At 47.8% G+C, this 24108-nt stretch overlaps 1 protein-coding gene across 1 annotated transcript in view; it reads left to right on the forward strand.

Annotated features, from left to right (window-relative positions):
* The first annotated feature begins 238 nt into the window (after positions 1-238).
* The window catches only part of CACNA2D4 (calcium voltage-gated channel auxiliary subunit alpha2delta 4), a 133353-nt gene continuing 109483 nt past the window's right edge, over positions 239-24108 (forward strand). The window contains exons 1-10 of the mRNA XM_035903372.1: positions 239-423; positions 5196-5277; positions 12059-12175; positions 13660-13719; positions 15825-15987; positions 18219-18350; positions 19404-19464; positions 20073-20223; positions 22041-22115; positions 23349-23438. Coding sequence (XP_035759265.1) covers positions 239-423; positions 5196-5277; positions 12059-12175; positions 13660-13719; positions 15825-15987; positions 18219-18350; positions 19404-19464; positions 20073-20223; positions 22041-22115; positions 23349-23438 — 1116 coding nt within the window. The remainder of the gene's footprint in view (positions 424-5195; positions 5278-12058; positions 12176-13659; positions 13720-15824; positions 15988-18218; positions 18351-19403; positions 19465-20072; positions 20224-22040; positions 22116-23348; positions 23439-24108) is intronic.

A 24108-nucleotide genomic window follows, 5' to 3' on the forward strand; every position in this document is an offset into this window, starting at 1 on the left:
ATGGCTCCTGGCAGAGGACGTGGGCGCGGGAGCCGCAGACTCATTTCCCAGGTCTAGCGCAGATACAGTGCCTCATTTTTCCCATTCGTCAAGCAAAGCAATGATACTCATCTGCTTTAGTTAAGCACTTTGACATCTATTAATGCTCTGCTTAATGCACTGGGCAGCGAAAGGCAAAACCAGTTTAAAGACACGTTCATAAAACCCGACTGCTGGTGCAATTTGTGGAGATTCAGCCATGGAGGCAGACATTAGCGGCCCCAGTTCAGCCGAGTGGTTCCAGCAGGCGCTGCTGGTTTGCAGCCTGCCAGGGACACCCCGGGGATGGGTAGCACTGCTCAGGGTCTGGCCGTGGCAGGCAGATGCACGGGGTGTTTCAGCGAAGACGCACCTCTTCGACACACGCAAGCTCCAGATCACGCGGTGTGAGGTTTGCAGCTCCAAAACTCTGATCCCTTGCGCTGGTCTGGTACGCTGATGGCTGAAAAAAAACCTTCATGCACACGTACGCAGCCTGGGTAATGCACACACGCATGTTTATTCATGCGTGCGGGTGTCAGGGGATGTTACAGGAGGGAGGCTAAAGAGAGGGAAGAGGCCACGGCCCCTTTTCTTGCTTGGTCCTGCTCCACCTTATACAACAGGCGCAATTCCCAGAGCTCTGGAGCACAGGAATGAAAAGCTGAGCTGCGATACAAAGCCTAAACCGCCCTGTTTTGTGCATGCACTGCCTTTGGGTCTGGGTGCTAGCGCACATGCAGGGAATCTTGATGCACCTTTTTGGACATGGGTTTGTAGGGCATCCACACCTGCGGGCACGTTGGTGTGCAGGAGCAGCTCCTCCGGCACGGTCACTGCTGGAAAGGCCCCTGCCGGCAGGGCAGCCCACCCCGGCAGCCCTCCAGGAGGCCAATAGCTCTCAGCAAACCCAGTTTTTAAAAACTTCACCTTGTTAAGCTGATTTAGGCAAGTTAAATCCTTTAAGGATTAAAAATGTCAGCACCGTGGTTGGTAAAAGTTGTTATGGGGCAACTTCTCTGGAGCTGGGATAGCTCTGTCTGTGTGGGACAGGGGGTTGGTCTGGAGAGGAGATAACACTGCCATCCAGTTTCAGGAGGAGATACGTCTGATAAACTGATCAAAATCAGCTCAAGCCCTTTCCTGAGATTGAGAAAATGTTTTATATTCAAAAATTGCCAATAAGACCCTTGTGGATGCGCTCGCCAGCACAGCACACATGATTACCAGGAGTTGCACTGACTTTATTGGGGGGGGAGGTTCTTAGGAAACTTTGCTGCCGATTTTATTCTCGGCTGCGCTATCAAGCCCTTTCCTCGGCAAAGTGCTTCTGATTTGGGTTTCTCAAAAACGACGCAGAGGTTACACAGAATAAAATCCAACTTCTGGTACTTTCAAACCATGCAAAATAAAAATTGTCTTTCCGTGCCCAGGGTAAATACTGCATGGGAATACCTTTTGGCCTTGAAATTTGTGGCATGAAGAAGCCAGCCCATCCTCTCTGCTGTTTTCACCACTGAATACACGTGCAGGGATTACAGGCAGGCAATCTCTGATCAAATCCTTTTCTGATGTGTTTGGTTATAATGTGATAGCCCTTTACTATGGAGAAAAGAGTTACGTCACTTTGCACAGTTTAGAACTTATTCATGTACAAGAATAAAGAATAAACAATAGAAAAAGAGCTTTTCTCCCCTGGTACCGAAACCAGAACAACAGCTGAATTAATCCCTGGTGTTTCAATTCCACCCATGAATTCAACTAGAACACAGAAGTTGCTCTTTTTGACTGAAATTTCAGTAGAAGAACACATTGTCCAGAGTACCAAAGGGAGTAAATCAGCAGAAAATGGACCTGATCCATAGATTACACAGAGGGACTTTGGGGACACAAAACCAGAGGCTTTTAAACACCAGCTGGGTTCAATCACAGTTAAGTGGCACCAGACCAAGTCGGCCTGTGCTGCTCCCCAAGTTGTGCCTGGCTTAGCGGCACCATGCTCAGTTTGTTGCCAACTTATTCACATCTTTGCAAAGCTCCCTCAGCTTTAACTCCAGCGGTGCAAAAAATCTGCTCAGCCATTTACTAGCCATGTGTCTGGGGTGCAGGTTCAGCACAGAAACCACCTCCTCTTTCCTCCTGGCTGCCGCTCTGCTTGTCAGCTGGCCGTGGCACGGGCAGGAGTGGTTCCAGCTGTGAGGATGGTGAGGATTTGGGGCTGGCTGCTCAGCCTTTGCTTCTTGGGGTACTGGAAACCTCAGGAACTGTTGGTGGCAGAGGTAAAGATCAACCTGGTGTGGCCTCTTTAGGCTGCCCCTACCATCCCTATACATCTGCTCCTGAGTTCACAGAGCCAGCAGCCTTAGATGAAATTTCTCTGCAACCTGATGAATTTTAGACTTGTTCATGAAAAAAAATAAACCTATTTAAATTCTTCAGGCTGCCCTCAATTTCCCTGTAACCTAAGGTCACTCCCTTCCCTGGCAAATAATTGTCTTCTGTAAAATATGTAAATGCCAGCGTATTTCTGCCTCTTCACTTGTCTCCTCTTCAACTTCCATGAAATGCCACCATATATTTTTAATTACCCACTCTTCAGCCCTGTCATGCAGGGCTTTGGGACCTTTGTGCCCTCTCATTCTGCTGTGCTCCCTAACTTTCCAACCAGCCTTCCGAAGCTGCCGGTCTCCGGCCCTCTCTCTGCGCCCTCCACACACACACACTTTGCACCTCCTTCCTGATGCCCCTTGCCTCTCCCAGGGCGAGTGGGTTTTGCAGCGTGGTGCCTCGGAGAGCTGCTTTGAGATCGGCAGAAACACCAGCCCCCGAGCTGGCACTGTGGCTCAGAAGTGGCTGGGGGGCTGCTGCCTCGGCTGGGCTGGGAGAGCCCTCCCTGGCTCGGCATCTGACACCCAGGGCACCCGTGCAGAAACTGTGAAATTACACAAGTCCCGACTTCTTTATCCTCAAGTTCTGTTGTTACTGGAAGTTTCAAGGTTTGCATATTTAGGCTTCTTCTGCCACGTCCTCAAAGGCTAAAAACCGACCTTCCCTTTTCCTGTTTTTTATGAAAGCAGAGAATCCCAAGTCATGGTGGACTTCAGGGCTTCACAAATGAGCAGATCCATGGGCAGCAGGGCTGAGTCTTCTATGAAACTGTGTCTGTGGCTGGCCTCTCCACTGACTGCTCATCTTGCAGACCTGTCACCTCCTCAATAATAGCATCTTGCTGCTGAAGCTGCCCGACCGTACCCGCTAGTCAGAATTTAATATCACAGACCCTTCCACCCCGCCGGGTTGAAAAATGCTGAGGGCTGGAAGGAATAGGAGCACACACACGGCCACAGACATGAAGCAAAACAGAAAGACCAGGATAACATGCACCTCTTTTTTTGGGGAGGAAAAGGGGGTTAAAATAAACCTCCCTGCTAAAATTACTGTCTTCCCAAACTTCAGGTTTAGGTTCTCTCTTTCTACAGGAAAGGCTGAGGAGCCTGGAGAATGATAGTTAATATAGCACAAAATGTCTCATACATAGAAGTTATAAAACCAGCAGCAGCAGATGGACATTGAGTTAAATGTTGATTCAGAGATCCTCATACCTCAGGGAATGCGTTAGTCACTACAACAGAACAGGAAAGCATCCCATGGGGTCCGTGTTTCTGGTTTCCTCTTTTATTCTAGGCTTGCTAGAATAACTTTGATATGGGGCAATAAATCGCTGGCTCCAAGCAAATACCTGTATTCCTTTTTCTCTAAGAATGAAATGAAATGAAATGATAAAAAGCTCTGGCTGTCAAAATAAGATGCAGAGCACAATGTCAAAGAAAAAGGGGGGGGGGGGGGGGGGGGGAAAAAAACAGCTGGTGCTAGATCACACTCAGTGATTAGAAATGAATGCGTCACTGCCAGTTAAGGAGTGATTAAAAAAGGCACCCACTTCCTTGTTATACTCCTTTTTTAGGCAGTGGAGAGAGGTGGAGTTCAGAGCAGAAGCCTTCTGTATGCTCCAAATCATCCCCTATAGCTACATATCTGTCTTTATTTGCACAAGAGGAGCCTAAACAGGCTTTCCTAGGCTAAAGTTAGCTGTTGTGATTATTCCAGTACTGCTGCGCTGGCTTTACTCCAGAGCTCATCTTGATGCTGGTGTATTACTCTGCTGCAAAAGTGGTGCAATGCACTGGGAAATCAGGCCGTGAGGTTAAAGTCTGCTTAGGACTAGAAGAAATCTCCTGGAAGCCATAGGTAAGACTCTGAGCCCCATAAATAAGTAGTGTATTCTGGTAAGTGGAGGAGGCCATTTATTCCATTAAATAAATCTCTCCTAAGTGAATCCTTGTTGACGGAACTGCGTGTAGGTGGAACTGCCTAATGTGAATCATGTAACAGATTTCTGATGAAGTGCTCTGTCAATTACGAGAGCCGTCTATTTTGATTTGGATGGCTCGGTGTTCAGGTTGCTCTTCAACATCCGTATGTTCTCCATGTGGTATTGCCATCATCAGTTATTTACAGGATGGTGCAAACGCGAGTACTGTTTCACAATGATGAGGTGCATAATCTACTCTGGCATCGTCGAGCCATAGTATCTCTGCTGAGAGCAGTGAATCCAGCCGGCTCGTTAGTCTCTGCCCCACGCACCTCCAGGAACTGAATCCAAAGGGTGAATCTTGACAACTTCTTTTAGGTCTGACACCTATTTCTCTTCAGCAGTCTTGACGTTAGGTGTCTAGCCCTTCACCCCAGGCTCCGTCTGCAGTCAGTGAAGACAAATAGGTGTCTGTGGAGTGATTTATTTCACTTTACTAACAACAGAGGAAACCAGATGATATCTAAGACCAAATGTACCACTTTCACACCTCTAAAGTTAGGCGAGACGAACTCCACTCTGAGTTAAAATGTAGTGACCAAGATCAGCAGAACTCAGGGTTTCTCCTTGCTGACGGATGTCCTAGGCAGAATGTCCAAGAGCAACGCTTGCCTCCTGCTTGTCTGGCTGGCAGTCTGGGAAGGAAGCATCATCATCATCCTCACCATAGTGGCTTAGAGAAATATGGAGGGGGAGTGTTCATACTCCCGAAGATGGTGTTTTCCCTGTCTGAAGATGTAAGCGGTTCTGCTGACTTATTATTAACACTGATTTTCCTTTTTTCCCCACCCCCCCCTCTTTTTAGGGTGAAGTCTTGGGCAGATGCCTTTGGTGGGGAGCTGTATTCCATCGTGACAAAGTATTCGGGTTCTCTCCTGTTGCAGAAGGTAGGCAAAAGCTGTGAGGGTTCTCTTGGCTTCACATCATCTCCCCATGTAGCCCTTCAACGTTTCCCCCTGGGGTAGAAGAAAGCAAAACATACAGCTAATTTTCAAAACCATGCAGGTTCATACCCATAAGCACAATGATGCCCTGGGGCCATTCTCCATGAACTGGAGATGGGGGGATCCACCTAAAGCCCTTCTTGCTTTCATTAGCCATGGCCAAGCACCACCTAAATTATCCCATTTTTTAAACATACTTTTTAATAGTACTCCTCATGTTTCCCCTCCATACTGACCCTTCACTCCTCCCTTCCTAAATGCTTATCAGTCCCTCTCCTCCTGCTCGTCACGTACCCGTTTGTTGTCACCCATCGTCCCCTCCTGCAGCTCTCCAGCTGGCACTCTGGTTTATTTCTGCTTCCTCATCTGGCTTCCTCCAGTCACTCATCAGTTCATTGAATTGTGCCTTTAAAACTCTGCTTTGGACAGGGTCTCTGAGGCAGGTGCCCTGGAAGCTGTGATCTTCCAGAGGTGCAGAGCTCTGCCTCCTTCATGCCTGGCTCGGTCACTCAACAGGCGCCGCTGTGCTAAACTCTGCTGGCATTAGAAGGTGTAGCTCCAAGGGGCTTTAACTAAATGTTCCCATTTGCAGCTGTAAAGAAGTTTCCCTGTTACCTTCAGTCCCTGAAGTCAGGGGTGAACCGCCGCTCCTCTTTCAGGCTTGGTGCACTCAGCACCTCCCAAGTGCTGCTCAGGGGGCCTGGTGGCTGCTGAGGGCAATGCAGTCCCCTCTCTACCTCACGTGGCTGCCCAGTTCCTCTTCTTTACTCTTTCTCTGATTCTTTTCTTCAACACAAGCCATACATTGCCTGTTAGGCCTTTTAGCTGTCTAATTTCTGTCTTCTGACTAGTAATAACACTCACATCCCAGCACAAAAAGGGATCTGGATAGCATTTTACTTGCCTTGCCCTCAATTTTCCTGTCCCCACAGCACTGCTTTCCATCTGGTGGAAGGGAGCATCTCCTGCAGCATCACCTTTGCTAGGCTTGGCCAAGAAAGGCCTGCAGCATCCATCACAAAGGTCTATACTGACCATCAGCTCTTCTTAGGAGGAATGTGCTGCTGTGCAATAAAAAGTTGTCAGCACTGCTATAGGTACTTCATGCCCTAATCATGAGGTAGCTGTGGTGTGATAGCAATGCAGGCAAAAGTTTGGCTTTCAGCAGTTTTGATGATGTTTCTGCATTGCCTCTTCTTTTATGAGGCCCCCAAATGATAGTGCCAGAGGCAAAGTGACATGCTACAGCATCTCTGGTGGGTGCTGGAGCTCCAGGGGGCAGGAGATACAGATTGCAGTCGCTTGACAGTCGGGTAACTATGTCTGATGCTATATAGATATTTGCTGTCCAACTGAAAGTCTGCAGATACCAGCTTTTTCTGGAGGATGTTAAGGGTGTCACCTTCCTGTGTGAAGAAATACCTCAGCCATTATGTCTTCTCCTTACTGCTTCAACACAGCCAATCTGTGCTGCTTCTGTGGCTACTTCTACGAACAGATTAAGGGGGTTCATGTTCCTTAAGGTCCAAAAATCAGTGGGAATAAGCAGAACAGGGCTTTTCTTGAAAATAGTAGTGTTGCAAATGTTAATAGTGGAGATGAAAGACAGCAGATGCAGCACTGAGGTGGGTATCACGATAGCTGTGCTGTCTTGCCTGTCTGGAGATGTTGCACCAGGTCATTTTACCCCCGTCTGTCCACACTACATGTTTTGATTCTTTGGATCTTGATCTCTTTGGGGTAGGGGTTATATGAGACCTGTAGATGCTACTATAGAGCCACTAAAAATGACAGTCATGGCAACCAGATTGTGAACAAAAGTTCACAAGTCTATCAGCTTTTGGTGTAATTCACTTGAAGCAAAGAAAACTAATTTCTCATGGAAAAAAAAAAAAAAAAGCCTGAATGTAACCAAAATCAATCTAGCATTTGTGTCAAGGGGAGTCAAGGCAGAGCTACTTTTTCCTTGTGGTCTGACAGCCTTATAAAATAATCACACTTGCCTGCCCCAGTCCACATCCACACAGTTTTGTTCTTGGGGAGGGGAAGGTGTATGGTTCACTCTTGTACGTGTCGGGGCCTGGATGCAGCACAGACCAATTGTGCTTTGCATAGTCTCTGGACACCCCCGAGTGGGACACAGTGTCACCTGTGACTAAGAGCGAAAGCATCCTTCAGCAGGTCACTGTCACCACTTCCAGCAGGGGGTACAGATGAGCTTGACCCAGTCTTGCTCTGTTAACTCTTCAGCAAAGGGTCATCTCCTAAATGCATGCCCTGCCCTAACTTTACTTAAGCAGTTTCAACAGCTCGCCCCTCAAGTCCCACTCCTTGAGCTCTTTCATTTCCCCTTATTCCCCTGGGACCAGGGAAATAGCCCCAGGGAAATGGGGGAGGACCAGCCAGCACCCACTTCTTCAGTCCTTCTCTCAGCCTCCCTTTCTTTAGCAAGCACTGGGTCAGACATCTTCTCACAAATCAGCATCTCAAAGCAGGGACCATCCTGGAGGTCCCCCTCTGCACCATTGACACTTACAGGGCTGCGGAAGGACAGCTTCAGGAGGACGCAGATGAATCTTCTACTAATAGGCAACATTTTCATGCCCCATGAGATGCGCCTTGGCAGACCCTGAATAGCTTTATGTAGATCACCACACTGGTCCAGATTGCAGGCAGGTCAGGCCTGGGGAGCCAAATGTTCCAAGTCTGGAAATCCAAACACATGTGCTCCCCAGGCACCTTTTTCTTTTTTTTTTTTTTTTTTTTTTTTTGGGGGGGGGGGGGGGGGGGCATCACCTCTCCCGCAAGTGGAATATTTCTGTGTGCATTAGTATATGCAGACCAGCAGGAGGGTGGGGAGCACAGAAAATTTTTTCTTCTGTGGTTGTTTAAGTTGATGGGCATTTTGCCTTTGAGGAAATACAAACTGAGAGATAACAGCACCTTTCAAATCTGACTTCATATCTCCCTTGTGCCTAATAGCCTTGAAGTAACTAACTTATTGTTGCTTTGAGAGGCATAACTTTTCAGTTACTGAATGTTTTGCATGTAAAACTTCTCTTTAACATTTAGCATGATTTTCCTTTTGTGGCTTTGAGTTTGTTTGGATTTCTTTGGGGATTTTTTGTTTGTTTCCCTCAGAAGAACCCTAACACCATGTGGCAAACCCAATTTCTTACCAGGCTTTATTGTTCCCAGAGACCTGGTGAGCCAGTAGATGCCTCTTGAATCCACGAAGGCAGGTTCTCACCCTGGAGCAGAGAGCTTTCAGAAAGCCCCTAGGTCTCTGTGCCAAGCACCCCAGATGTCATCAAACAAAACCTCACACAGGTAGCAAAAGCCAAAGAGTGGCTTTGGTTTGATGGCTGAAGCACTCATTGTATTCTCTTAACCATTATGCAGCAGAGGTGAAGATAAGCTTGCAGACTTGTCTGGCGTATCATCCTGGCTCAGAGATGATGGCCAGGGTCTAGGATAGCTGAGGGCAATATGGCTAGAGCAAAGAGGCAAAGTTGAAAGGCTTAGTAGGAGGAGGGCAGTAGCATCTCCCAGAGCTAAGAACAGGATGCTTCAACCCATGGCTCGTTGGGTCTGTTTGCCACAGCTCTGCTGCTGCAGTTGGCCAGGCAGTGGCCAAAGGCCTGGGGCCACTGATGGCAGCCACGGCGGGAGGACACCATGGTGGCTCTGGGCTTCTCAGGGCTTGCCTCTGAGCGGCAGAAACACCATCATCTTCAGCAGACCCAAAACTCAATTTTTCTTCTACCATGTTAACAATGCATTATAAGCGTTTCTAAGAATTGCCTCCTGCTTCCTTCCGTAGCTGCAGTGCCGATTGCCTTCCCAGGTGGATAGGGCTGAGAAAGGACAGCTGGGCTTGGGTCTGGCTATGTAATTACTAGAAAGCACTACAAATGACTCCATGGCAAAGAACAGGCAAATTAAAGAAGTTCAGTCAAGACGTTTTCCTGGGTGAAGATGAAAGGAATGTCTTTCACACTCTTAATATAATTTCACTAGCGGTGAGTAATGCAACACTGTGTACTTCAATGGGCTACATTTCATGGAGGTGAGAACAAGAAAATATATTTGGTGACATATCTCTGTTCACAGATAAAACTTAGGATACTGAATCCTGGATCTTCCACTTCTAAATCACCACCCCCATCACTGCAGAAGGGGAATCTTAATGAATTGCTCCTGCTGTTTTAAGGGAATGCTGAGTACTAGATGAATATGAACAGATTTTCTGTTAGAGTTAACTTTTTGGCCCTTTTTCAAGGTCAGACCCTTTCAGCCAGTTCTCCCAAGCCTGTAACTGATTCCTGTTCTGTAAATTATAATGATCTCATAACCTGAACACTAAACTCAGGTTGTGCTGGTTAATCTTGGTCAGCTACAAGCACCTGTGCTGACATATGCTGCATATTTTTAGTCTAGTAACAGTATTGAAATCACAGGTACTACTCCATTGCCCACCTTTGGGAACTCTTGCAGTGAATATTCTTTAATAGCAGGAGATTTTAGTGGCAGGAATACAGATACAAAATGGTTTGCTGGATCATTTGCAGGAAAAAATCTCAAAGGGGATCTGAGCTCAAACCTGGTATATTCCTTGCAGCCAACTGAATTTTTGCAGAAGTTTTTGTGGGGTTTTTTTTTGTCTTCCCAGTGCTAACTAGCTCCCGGGGCTGAGGTGTGTGTATGGTATTAGCAGACTGCTTGCAATTGTTCACGATTGCTTTTACCCTAATAACATCTACTTGTCAATGTGTCAAAAGCACATTAAAAAATAACTGAGAGGTAATGAGCCCTGTTCTTTTTAATTCAAGATATGACCCAAGGTAACCGATGGCAGGTCACTTTGTAAAGTGCGTGCTTGCCCGTGCTGGTGCGGTCCCCCCCTTCACTAGCTTTCCCAGGAGAGATTACCCTCCTCCTCCCCCCGAGGAGGGCCTGATTAAAGCCTAGCCTGGCAGAGATCACTTCCCTCCTGACAAAACCATGACATGGAGCTAAATGGGACAGGCACCAGCTGGGATGTGTGCTGCGGTCTCGTCAGCAGCCAGGGACCTCAGTCGGGGGGTGGTTGTTGCGCATCCCTCTTGCGGCAGCGTGGTTACGCTAACCTTCGTGCTCAACCCGACCTCCTCTTCCTCCTCCTCCTCCCCCGCCTGTCCCAGCTACCCAGCCGCAGCAGAGGGGATGTGAGGCCTGGCGTTTTTAATCCAGTAAAACCCTTGCTGTTAATCACGCCGGGCAGAGCGAGCAGCCTGCCCGCCATGCCTGCTGCAGGCTGGATGCTGCTGCTATTTCTGTCTGACCTCCTCAGCCTGCTCCATCCTCAAGGCATTTCTTACTCCGCCTGTGCTCAGACGGTCAATGAGCTTCTTGAACAAAAGGATCTCCACTAAAAGGAGCTCACCCTAAAGACATGCAAAATTCTTCCCTCCCCTCCATACTTTCTTCTAATACAAAAGTGCCACTAAAGCCCCTGCTGTCCCCTCACCCTTTCACCGCCTCATTTTGTACCAGTGCAAGAAGTCCAGCTCTGGCTGAGATTGCTGCTATGGTGCTAATGCAACATGAAGATGGAGGGGATGTGCATACACTGCAGGGAGAAATTATGATGAGGGACCAAGAAAATTCAATCTGTTGGCTTTGCGCTTCCACGGAACACTCTCATTGCTGGGGAGATAAGGCTCCGACTCTTCTGAAATAGGTTAATCATGCTGTGTCCTTTTGCAGGTTTTTTTACTTTTTTTTTTTTTTTTTTTTTCCCTGCCTATCTCTGTTAGCTTTGGGATTTTTTGAAAAGGAGAAATAAAGGCCATTGTATCCAGTCTTGAAAGGGCAGATATAGGGAGGCAGAATACAGTTACCCAGTTTGGGAGTACTCTCAGGTTTTCAGTGCCTAGATTATATGAAATGGGGACAGAAGAAACTGGTTATCCCTAAAGCTGTCAAACCCAGATCTTCTTCCTTATGGCATATCTCTCAGTGGAGGCAGCACTAAGTAGCCGTGCTTGTAATTCCTAGTTTCTGGGCATCACCTCTGCGCTGTTCTTGGCCCAAAGCACACTCATGCATGCTGAATAAGTAGTATTGTAACTGTCTTGCTGACCTTTCCTTGGTGGTCTCCCACCTAAGCACTGAGCAGACCCTTCTTGCTGCGGACCCGACAAGGTATCCTACAGATAGGATGGTGCTGTGGGAGGACAGGACATGCGTTAGCATGACATCTCTCCCACTAGTGCTCCAGAGCACATATGACATAGGTGGCAATGTAATGACAGCATACAGCTCCTTTCCCCTGCCCATCCCTCTGTCTTCAGTAAATTTCAGGTATGTAATGCATATAACACTGTTATGGATGTAAGCATGTGTATTTTAGGTTTTCAGAAGTCAGGCTTCTGCTTCTCTCCCTTATTTTCAGGCACAATTAGCTTCAGGTACATTGCTGTTTTCAACAGCCACAAGCTCACAATTAGATCAGTTGCTTCTACTGAGTCAGAACGTTTCATGTTATGGCCAGTGATCTGCACGTGCCCAAATTCTGGGGTGAAAAGGGAGGAAAGGCAAAGATGGGAGAAGGTGGTAAATCAAACCAGTTCTTTCAATGCATCTTTCTCCACCAAAGACAATACCCAGGTAACAATAATAGATTCACCTCTCTCCTTATGAGCCTCCTGCTCAGCAGGATTTTCTGCTTTCCCTTGGGTAGAAATACAAAGATGTGGAGCCAACTCTGAAGATCAAAGAGGTGGACGGCTTGGAGCTGGTGAAGAAGTTCTCGGAGCAGATGGAAAGCATGCTCCGCAGGAAGGTTGAAGCCGTTGAGGTATGACCACGGAGGCTATGGGAAGGAAGTCCTCTCCCGTCAGCCCCAGAGCCGTAGGCACAGGCCTCCCACCTGTACCAGGAGTGTGTGGGCGCAGAGGTTGCATGAGGACTTCCTTGCCCAACCAAATGCCTGCTGGTGCAGCTGGCTCGCTCTGAGCTTTAAGTAGACACTGGTGGGAGGATGTGGGCGTTCAGACAAGGGAATGCTGGCTTCTCCTTCAGCCCAAAGTAGGAAATAAGATAAAAACAAAGTCTAGGAATAAATATGAGGGAATGAACACACTTTTTTAGCAGAAAAGAGGTTTGACTCTATAGCTGTTTAAAGAGAAAAAACCTCTCACAAGTGAAAATAAAGTTTGTCCTTGCATAATGCCCTCTGGGCCATTGAAGACTGGTAGCTTGTTTCAGCTCTGTGTGTGGCTCAAGGGAAATTCCTGCGGCCCCTGAACATGAGCTGCAAGGAAGGTGCTTGGATGTCAAGCTGTGTACACGGGGAAGCATGGAAGAGGTGTCAAGAGGTCTTTAGCTGTTGCTGTATTGGAGATCAGAGCAGGTAATCCTTATGGCCCCTCTTACTTCTTGCATCTAAGGATCTGCCATGTTCCCTTATATTTACCCACCACGAAAAGCATATTTCTGTAGTCACAGGGCCTTGACTGTTTAAGGTGTCTAATGTGGAAAACTCATCCAGAAACGCATCATTTGAATCTCAAAGTGAAATGTGGCATATTTAAACCCAGAGCTTTGGCCCATAACATTAAATTCATAGCCAGACTTTGCCAATGTTTGGATTGTCTTATCCTTTGTGAAGGAACAAAAAGTAGTTTTGCCGAGACTGTCACTGAAAACATGTATGTGTTTAGCTGTAGTCCTTCCCAGTCTGTACCAGTTGAGAATTAGTGCCCCAAAGCATCAAACTGGAGAATACTAGTTGATTATATTGCCTTCCATAATGGTAAGAGCTTAGAAAGGGCCACGGCATCACTGAGCCCTTTACAAAATTGAGTCATGGTCTTTGTCTCAGTAACAATATCAGACTGAGACTCCCACAAGGCCTTTACCTTTGATGAGATACTGACATCAGGCTGGGCCTGAAATGCCTTTCCCATGGCTTTTTGGAAGGGTTCATGGGAAATGAAATTAAATCTCTGGCTGTTGTTTCTCTAAACGGTTATGTTTCTGTTTGTATATGTCCTGTGATATCTAAGATTGCTCAGGGGTTTAGTAGGGACTCTGGAGTAAGTAGGTGTGAATATACTTGGCAATAAATAGATGTGAATATACTTCCAAGCTGTGAAGTTGCAGCACAGAATGACAGGTCAGCAGAAAAGGAGGGAAAGGGGGAATTTTGCAGCCCCATGACCCTGTGTTGTGGTGAAGTTGTGTGCCTTTTCACTAACTGAGTGGCTGATGCAGCGGGAAGAGCTTCTGGAGGGCTTTCCACAGCACCCCCTCATCTTTCTTTCTGTGTGCTTGCATTAGAGGCTGGTGGAAGCAGCAGAAGATGCAGATCTGAACCATGAGTACAACTCCTCACTGGAGGTAAGTTTATCCTCATCAGGGACAAAATATGAGTTGCACCCTCAGAGAGACTAGCCAAAAGGCAGGCCTAGCAGCACCCAGCCACCTCAGGTTCCTGGACAGGTTGAGAGTTTCCTTGTCTTCAGGACACTCAGCTTGTCTAGAAACTACTGTGAGGAAGAGACTCCCTTGGCAGATCCCAAACCTAGTAACACCAAGGAAATTAATCCCTTTGGCTCAGGGTGGGGAAGGATTTGGGAAGACATTATGTTGCATGATGTCATTACATTTATTGCACACCAACGTTGTCATTATGTGACATGTTAGTGCAAATTAGCTGGTGCTTTGTGGATTACTTGACTGGAAAATGAGCTAAAAATTGAGGGTGTATGAGCAATGAGGAGGATGCTGTTACAAATACCCACAGCAAACTGTTAATCCCAATGAGCTGAGTTTCTCACCATCTTTCTCAACAGCTCCCATCATCTTTTCTCTACCCTGCAGACACCCACTTGTCGGGACTTTCCGTTAGGTGAAAGTTTGGTGCTGTCCAAGCAATTTGGATAATTGGCTTTCTGTTAGCAACTGCTTGTTGTAGCCAAGTTATGGGATTATTGCTGGTGAAGGGAACTGGAGTGAAAACTGATGAAGGAAGCCCACTGTCCACAGTAGAAGCACAGAGTGCTTAGCAGAAGTACTCAGCTGCAAGTACACCTCTCCATGCTGGGAAAGGGTGGGAATGAAAATGCTTCTTGAAATCGAGCTAGCTACCAATTTTGCCTGTCCTACCTCTTTATTTAAGAATCACATTACAGTCATGCTAGTTGGGTCATAGAATCATAGAATCGTTTAGGTTGGAAAAGACATCTAAGATCAAGTCCGACCATTAACCAAACACTGCCAAGTCCACCACAAAGCCGTGTCCCTAAGCACCACATCTACATGTCTTTTAAACCCTTCCAGGGATGGGGACGCAACTGCTTCCCGTGGCAGCCCGTTCCAATGCTTGACAACCCTTTCAGTGAAGAAATTTTTCCTAATGTCCAATCTAAACCTCCCCTGGCACAACCTGAGGCCATTTCCTTTCATCGTATTGCTTGTTACTGGGGAGAAGAGACTGACACCCACCTTGCTACAGCCTCCTTTCAGGGAGTTGTAGAGAGTGATAAGGTCTCCTCTCAGCCTCCTTTTCTCCAAGCTAAACAACCCCAGTTCCCTCAGCTGCTCCTCCTAAGACTTGTGCTCCAGACCCTTCACCAGCCTTGTTGCCCTTCTCTGGACACACTCCAGAACCTCAGTGTCTTTCTTGTAGTGAGGGGCCCAAAACTGAACACAGTATTCATGTCAGCTACATTCACAGTAAGGGCCATGGGTGAGTTGAGGTATGTGACTGTCTTTGTACACACAATTCACACCCCCTGAGTACTGTTAGTGCTCAAACACAAGTCCTTAAATAACCTCTGCCCTCAGATAAAGTCAACAAAAACGTCTTAAAAACATCTGTTGTTCAAGGGTTAAGAGTGTCCTGAAGATACTAAAGTGACTGTAGATGCTAAATCCCCAGTGGCCTTCAGAGGGGGAAAGCTGTGTTGTCTTTGAGCACTTTCTGCTCTATCCTTTGCTCTTGATGTGTGCCTGCTGCATGGAGTGACAGAGCGAGGGGATAATCCTGGCTGGATGTACACCAGAAGCTAACTCCAGTAAATGACAGCTGTAGAGACAGGACAAGTAAGGTCAGCGTTGGCATGCCCTGTAGCAAACCTGGGAGCCGGACCTGCTGATACTGCACCTCTCTTGCTAGTCACTTAAATACCTCTGAGGGACCCCAGGAGTCTGCCATTGTGTCCCTTTGCTCTCAGGTGGCTCTTCTGCTGGTGGTTAGGACCATGCTTTCAGCAATGTGGACACCAGACAATAAGAAACTGGGCAGAAACCATCATTTGGGCAGCTCGACACTTTTCAGTTGGTAATATCTTGTTTGCTGCTCATCTTGATCCTATTTGAAGCCTGAATTCTCCAGATGTCCATTTATTTATGTTTTAAAAAGTGGTTTTTTCAGGCAGTATTGGTAATAGTCTGACTTATTCTCTTTTTGCCTTTTTCTTTTCCATTGTCTTCATCAACAGTTTGATTACTACAACTCTCTCCTGATTAATGAGAAGGATGAAAATGACAATTATGTGGAGCTTGGAGATGAATTCATTTTGGAGCCAAATGAGCATTTCAATAACCTGCTGGTGAACACAACATACAGTGATATCCAGCTCCCCACCAACGTCTACAACAAAGGTAATGGTTTCTACTGGCCTCTACTTTCTCACTACTAGTAGGTCACAGTGGAAACTACCAGTAATAACACTGAAAGAAAGGATGGGAATCGAAAAAAATAACACAAAAGAAAACGGGGCCGGAAAGGTAGTGTCCCAAGGCACGGTCTTGTCTGTGCTGTAGTCTGTCACTGTGACAGGGCTTAGGTATAATCTGCTCCTGGAAGACCTCTAATGATGGGCAGTCGTCCATCTTAGGCAGGCAGTATGGTCTCCCAGGGTTCATCCACCCAACCAAAGACGCTGCAAAACAAACGGTGAAGTGAATTTATTGACAATTGCTACTCTGTACAAAGGGTCAGATCTATCAAGGTTTTTCGGTGTCAAGGATCTCATTGATTTCAGCTGAGAATTTAGACCTCAAGTACCTTTGTGTTATGAGGCACTAACACTTCATGGGGACACTCTTAACTCCCAGTGAGCATATCCATAGGGGGCTGGGGGTAATTCATAACTGCCACAGGGGCATGACTGTTCTGGGTTGTTTTCCATTCTCAGCAAGCCTTTGGCACTCTGGCAGCTGCAGGAGCCTAGGGAGGCACTGAGGCTCACATGGCCTCATCTGTGCCCAGACTGTGTCCTCTCCCCCTGCACATTCGCACCTCTCCAGCTATGCACCAGAAACTGGTCCATCTCCAGGCTGGTCAGCACACTGCCAAATCTGCAGGCTGAGATACCAGTTGCGATTCTCCGAAGTTTACTGCTCTTTTTCCAACATTCGAAGCTGCCTGAACAGGCTCCTTCCCTGCCTCCCCATCAGCTCTTCCCCTTGCATATGGTTTGACAAGGAAAAAAAAGCGCCATTACTTCTCTTGTCAATGGAGCTCATTTATAATCTTCAGGACCAGACAGGGCAGGCGCTGGTGACTGTGCTCAGAACTGCTATGTTATTCAGAGTGACAATAGAGGGAGTTCTCTTTCTCCCATGATTTTTAAATCAATTCCATCTGGTCTGACAGCCCCAGACACTAAAGTGTTGCTCACAACAGAGCCACCAGCAGAGCTGGCTGTGGGTAGCTACAGCAGAGCTACACAAAGTAGGCTGCTGCCTACAGCAGCTTACAGGAAGAGGTGGCCAAATGGTCGCTGTCAGGGACAGTGGAGAGGCACTGCCCAGCTGGCTGATTTCTTGCCTGTATGGCTTGACACAAACCATCCAGCTTCTCTGGCCATGGCTCAGGATGAGCAGGAGATGGAGGAGGAGAAGGAGAGCTGCTTCCATGCCTGGAGCTCTTCCCAGGAGCAGTGCCTGGCAGCACTCACTCCCCCTCTTGCAAACAGCAGCAAGCCTGACTCTCCACAGCTCTCCTGGCTCCCTTCCTGCATGAGTTACTTTGGCCTCATCTCTGGGGAGTCACAGATCAATTTTTCCCCTATTTTGACCAAATCCGCCCTTAGTAAAGTGACTAAACAGGAAGAGGGAGGTCAAAGCCTCGTCCCTCTCAACATTAATATAGCTAATCTATGATGACCAGTTTCTTATAATTCCCTGATTCTTTTGCTGCTGCTCTGTTTGGTCTCCTGAGGGAATGAGTCAACACAGACACCAAATATACACTGCCTCACATGAGTTCTTGCAAGCCTGCAACTTCCTATTGATTCTGATGAGATCAGGGGCAAGGGAGGACAGCTCAGGCTTTGCGAAAGAAAGGGCAGGCAGAGAAGAAAAGAAAGAATTGTTGGGGGAAAGAGAAAAGAGAGAGAAATGGCACATAAATCCTAGAGCTCCTCTGTCTTAGGTAATTACATCTAGCATAAACACTCTTTGCAGAAAGGCGGTTCCACTTGGCGGTGCGTCAAGCAGTTGCCTTACATCAGCCACGCGTCCCCTACTGGGCAGCAGCTGAGTCCCTGCCTGTGTGGTGTGCCCAGCACAGTGCTGCTTTTCTGGGGTCTCTCCGAGCCCTCTTCCGACCAGACGTAATGCCTGAGGGCAGACAAGGCTGGAAAGAGAAATGGGGATAATAGCCTGTGACCAAGCTGAGATCACCTGTCGTGGCCAGCAGTGACCTACCCTATGGGATTTCCTTCAATGATGCATCCAATTCCCTGCCCAATGTCAAAGCCTTGGACAAGGCTGCATTTTCTCCTGGGGTTGCCTTCCTTCCCATCCCCATCCTCCACTGGGGGTGGTGGGTGTCCTCCCCAATTTTGCATGCTTTTTTCCCTATTTTTCCATTCTTCCGCCCACAGACCCTGACATCCTGAATGGTGTTTACATGTCGGAAGCCTTGAATCCTATTTTTGTGGACAACTTTGAAAGGGATCCCACGCTGACCTGGCAGTACTTTGGCAGCTCCACTGGATTCTTCAGGCTCTACCCAGGTAAAAGAGCAGAGATCGGCTTCACTCTTTCAGTGCCATGCAATAGTTTTGCAGAACAGGGTCCGTGCCATGGAAAAGCCCAGTCTGGGAAGGTCGGGGGCAGCACGGCCCCATGAAGGGCAAGGTGCAGCGAGCAAAATATTCAGTGCACGGGCTGCTGCCGCTTAGATTGAAGGAATAGTGTCTACAGCAGGCATAAACCCCAGTTTCCCACATGGACCACCCCCCCCGAGGCAACGTTGCCCTTACAACACCAGAGGAGTCTGCTTGCAGGGGTGGCCCTCGAGCAGGCTGCCCTCCAAAAAGCTGACAAAACACCATGGCCTGCAAATCTTGCAGGTGGGGTGCGGAGGCTGCAGGAGGGCTCCCTGCCTCACGCTCCCCTGCAGTTTTTCGTGGCGGCCACAGCCTCTCCCCATCTCCAAGGCCACACGTGGCAGATGCAGCTGGTCGGCCTGGCTTGTTATCCACTCACCAGCTGTGAGCGGCACGTAAGGTCACGGTGCAAGAGGGAGGCCCCGTGCTTGGAGGAACCCACGAGATCCTCTGCAGCTGTAGCTTGGCCGGGTGGCCCCTTGGTCAGATGGCTGCCTGCCCTTGCTCTGTGACCTGTCACGTGTTGTGGAAGGGGAAAAAGCAGAGATGACTGTGAACAGAGCCTTTCGCAGGGAATCTGGGACACATCCCTGTCACTGCTGCTGCTTTTTTATGCTCTCAACCACCCTTAGGGAGAAAAAGATGTTGTTGAGAACTACATCAAAGTGGCAGAAAGTTCAAAGAAAGTGCAATTGCTCCCCAAATTCGAACAGACTATGCCTAGGTACATTTTGTAGTAGAAATTTAATAATCAGTTTACTGAGAACTGCTGAAGACCGTGCAGCTCTGCTTGTATTTCTGGAGAATGGCCACTGCTATTGCTTGTCCAGGCTTGCATGTCCCCGCGGGGTAGCTGGGTCTCAGCAGTGAACAGCAGAAGTGCGGGTGCCTGGGGAGCAGGGAGCAGATGCCTGCCTGTCTGTGTGTGTTGATTGCTCCTTTTGCTGCTCCCTTCAGGAATAAAGTGGTTACCAGATGAGAACGGAGTCATCTCCTTTGACTGCAGGAATCGTGGCTGGTAAGAGTTTTGGAGAGACTTGGCCAAAGCGCCTTTCAGTCTTTCTCCCTATTTTCCAAGGTGACACCTTGGTGAGTTGCTAATGGGCAGTTACTGCCCCATGCTGCTCCTGCAAGAGATGAGGGGCACATAAATGAAGGCAATAGCAGGTTAGGAAGCTCTACTACCTGCCAGAGCCAGCTTTCCACATGCCATCTAACACATGCCACGTGGAAATTGCTACCAGTATATCTTTCATCTTTCCCATCCTCCTTATAATTCTGCCAGCAGTGGGATGAGGCTGTTCAGACTCCAGAAATGCAGGGCATTTACTCAGTCTACTCAGCACAGCTAAAGGAGGCTTTAGCAATTGTCACTCTCAGCTGAACCTGGACATACATCTGCAGCAGGCCCAGCACTTGCCAATGCGGGAAGTGAGATGCTAGGGCTGGTGGGAGAGGCAGGTTGGTAGGAAAGGACCCATCGGATGCCCAGCCTGACCCTGACGGATAGCTGTGCTCGTGGTGCATGCCATGCTGTGGCTAGCATCATGTGATAGCAGCACGCCCAGTGTTCCTCCTCCTCCCCGTACGCTCACCCTGCTTCCTCGTATTCCTCTTTTTATAAAGGTACATCCAAGCAGCCACCTCTCCCAAGGACATTGTCATCATTGTGGATGTCAGTGGGAGCATGAAGGGCCTGCGGATGACCATTGCCAAACACACCATCATCACCATTTTAGATACTCTGGGAGAAAATGACTTTGTCAACATCATTGCGGTAAGCATGTCCCATTTCCAGTGCTGAGTAGTCCTCCTTGTGCCTCATATCAACACTTCAGTCCCCTTAGCAAGCTACAGGCATTACAGATGCGTAACAACAACATTTAGTCCCTCTGTTGGATGGGGGATTAAAACCAATTACTGTAGGGAAGTCAGCTTCGTGTGGTCAGCGGGGTGGCTGCTAAGTCATCTCACCCCCCTGTGGAGGATGTCAGCTGCATCTTTTTGCTTACTTGGGGATGACTGCAACAGATAACAGTGCTGTAGAGAGATGCCTGAGCTAACAGGGACCTGAGCTAATAAATTCACCCCGCACAGCATAGCCTAATACTGTGTTTGGGTCCAGCAGCAGTATAATCCTCAGGATAATGTTTCCAGGCTAGAAAATTACCACCATGTGCCTTTCTGTGCACCAGCATCCTGCAAGGCTGCAACCCAGTTCAGAGTCAATCTGCACAGGCCTGCATGGAGTTTGGTTGGGTTGCCTCAGTGTTACTCTCTCCCTTTTTAAGCCCTGGCCAGGATGAGGATAGGCTGGTTACCCACAGAGAACCAGCATCACTGACCACAGAAAGCAAAACTTTTCCATGATCCATGCCAAGACTGGTGGGGTTGGTGCCAGGATAAAGGCAAATGGCTGCTCACCTCCTAATTTTCAAAGCTAATTCAAGCACCATCTCTTTCCCCGAGCTCCTTTCTATAAAAGTTTGCCAGGGCACAGTCACTGAGCTATAAAGTCTACTTTTTGTTTCTTATTGTGCAAGATAGTTAGAAACTCCAGTGGTGACAGCTCTGTCTTTATATGGCTGGATAGATGGAAGAGTGAACAGTGTTGGCAGAAAAATGGAGGGAAGTCATTAAGGAGTTTGAAATGTCATCTGTTCTTCAAAAACTATCCCAGAGAAAGCATATAATATATATTCCTTTACTGTACTCACACCAAGACCTACTGGCTCAGATGCGTTATAGCCTGACCTAAACTCCTATTGATCAGCTGAGCATTGGTGGCCTCTTAGCCATGCTCTTATGAATTATGCTCTTCCAAACCTTGCAGGAAAAGGTTTACACTGGTATGTATTACCTCACATATGTATCAGGCTAGTAGCATACACCCCACTAATTATCACAATCGGGTGCATGCGTGGTAACTTGATTTGTTATCATTCAGCCATGCGCCAGAGGCATCAGACTACGAAACCACTTGCAAGGTTCAGCTGGTGACTGGGGACTCACATAGTCTCCAGAAGTCAAAAATATGTGCAAATAGTGCTATAAGCAAGGCCAGGGGTACAAGCTAATAGAGTGTGGAGAAAATATCTACAGTGTGAGGGGAAAAAAAGGTAACTTTGTATGTGTAGATACAGAATCATAGAATGCTTTGGGTTGGAAGGGACCCCTAGAGGTCATCTAGTCCAACCCCCCTGCAGTGAGCAGGGACACCGCTAACTAGATCAGGTTGCTCAGAGCCCCGTCCAACCTGGCCTTGAATGTTTCCAGGGATGGGGCCTCCACTGCCTCTCTGGGCAACCTGTCTCAGTGTTTCACCACCCTCATTGTAAAGAATCTCTTCCTTCTATCCAGTCTTATATTCCCAGATAGAACTCAGCAAAACACCATAGTTAACGCATTATTTAAACAAAGATGAGATTTATCAAAATTATAATTTGCCATCATCACTACAAACAATTCTTAAGGGAAATATGTATAGAATGGCATAATGCTCCATACTGTCTTCTGAACATCCACCTAGGATGTGAACGCATTTTGTGAATTTTCTCCCATTACAACTCCTTTCTCTTAATTTTCTCTTTGCAGTATAATGATTATGTTCATTTTATCGAACCCTGTTTTAAGGGTATCCTGGTCCAAGCAGACAGAGATAACAGAGAGGTGAGTACCAGGCTCCTATCGATGTTATTCAGGTAGGTCTCTTAATGTAAGAAGTCCATGGGGTTAAGATGCTGTGGCGTGAAACTCCAGAGACAAGGAACAACCATCCCCCAGGAGCCTGTGAGTTTGCATTTCAGCAACAAGCGCCAGTTTGGTGGTGCACGCTGGCTCCGTGGTTCACCTTTGGTTCCATGAAGCCGCTGTAACGTGGGGTCAGCTGGCTGAGCTCCACAGCAGCAACCAGCTTCCCTGTGCCACAACAGGCTCAGCACCACCGCTGCCAGAGCACGAGTGGACCTGGCCCAGGCTGCTGTGGAAGAACAGCGTGGAGAGGGCAAAGGTTCTCCATCTTGGAAACCTCAGCACCCTCAGCCCTCAGAAAGGAGAAAAATCAGCCCTTTCCTCATGAATGTGTTCTCAGCCTGGCCTGATCCTTTGCCAGGATGGACTGCCAGCAAGATTTATCTAATTGAGGGGTTTTGCTGCTCCGATCCGGGAGGGCTCAGCAACCCTGAGGTGGTCAGCCTGCATCCGGCTGCTCTACCGCCTTCTGGGCTGACTTGTATTTTTAGCTGCTCTTACCAGGGTTTTTTTCTTCCTTATTCTCTCTATATAAATACCTCAGAGGTAGCACATCCCTTCATGACTTCAACAACCAGATTTTTCTCCAAATTTCCTTCCCAGCTTAGCCCTGGGTCGCAGAGTATGAGTCCAGAGGATGATGTCTCCTGCAGTGTTTTCCAAAGGATCCCCAAGCCTTTTGGACACTGTCTTGCAGAGAGCACTCTGAGGGTTTCACTTACAACCAGATTAATGCCTCTTAAGTAGTAGACAAGCATTCAATTTTTTTCTTTTTCCCAATCCTGTTGCTCTTGCATACACAGGAATGTTTTTTTTCCTGAAGGGGTAGATAAGGGAAACTCTGATTTCTAATAGTTTTGTCCCTTGCATGATATTTCATGGACTGCCAATGGTTCACAGCCCACAGTATGAGAAATGCAGTCCTGCTGTGGCTGCATGGGCAAAAAGGTGCAACATGATGGCACTGCCAATGGAGTGGCCACTCGACTTTCCCACCTCCATCCATCACGGTGCGGCACTGCCCTGCCAGCAGTGGTGAAGGATCAGGATCCCAATGGCACAGACTTTTCCAGGTTACCCTTTCCTCCCTCAGTCGAAGGGAGCACCCTGCTTGCAACTCATTGCTGCCTTTTTCCCCTCTCTCCTTGCCAGCATTTCAAGCAGCTGGTGGATGAACTGCAGGCAAAAGGAGTGGGCACTGTGAACAAGGCTTTGACAGAGTCCTTCAAAATCCTCAGGGAGGTAAGAGAGTCAGTGCCGATGTTTGCATCGGGCGCAAGTGTCCCTGCGCACTCCTACCTTCCCCTCTACATCCCTCATGGTGCTGCAGGGGGCGGGTGGCATGAGCTGATCTCATGGGCCCCAAATTTGTGACTAGCAGTGTGCAGGGGTGACCTGGCTTTGGGGAGGCGTCAGTTTGTGCGTGATGCCCTGGGGCTGCTGATTCCTGCCCAGGAGGGATGGGGAACTGGCAGGGCTGTGGCCTCACAAGTGTTTCCTTAATGAGCCCCACAACTGGGCATCACCCAGGAACCCTGGTTACAGATGGTGGTGATAAAATATAACTGATCAGCTGGGAGCAACAATTCTGGTCATAAGTAATGTTATTAGTGAGCCTTGGTAAGCAGATGATTATGTAGATGTGAATGATCGTTCTCAGGCTTCAGATTTATTTCAATGTCACTTTGCTGAGTATCAGTGCTTGGTACAGGAGAATTAATCAGTCAGTCTGATCTTGTCCTGTGATAAGAATCATAAATGATTCATTGCGTTATGTGAACAATTGGGACTTCAGTAGCCTGGAGGTAAACATACGACTTAACTCTGTTAAGAAAAAAAAAAAGACCAAGAACCAGCTGAACTCCCCCAACCTCCTCATGGCACCATCTATAGTGGGGTTGGCCTAAAGATG

The sequence above is a fragment of the Egretta garzetta genome, unplaced genomic scaffold, assembly GCF_000687185.1.
Source record: "Egretta garzetta isolate BGI_Z169 unplaced genomic scaffold, ASM68718v1 scaffold511, whole genome shotgun sequence".
In the NCBI taxonomy this organism is placed as follows: domain Eukaryota; kingdom Metazoa; phylum Chordata; class Aves; order Pelecaniformes; family Ardeidae; genus Egretta; species Egretta garzetta.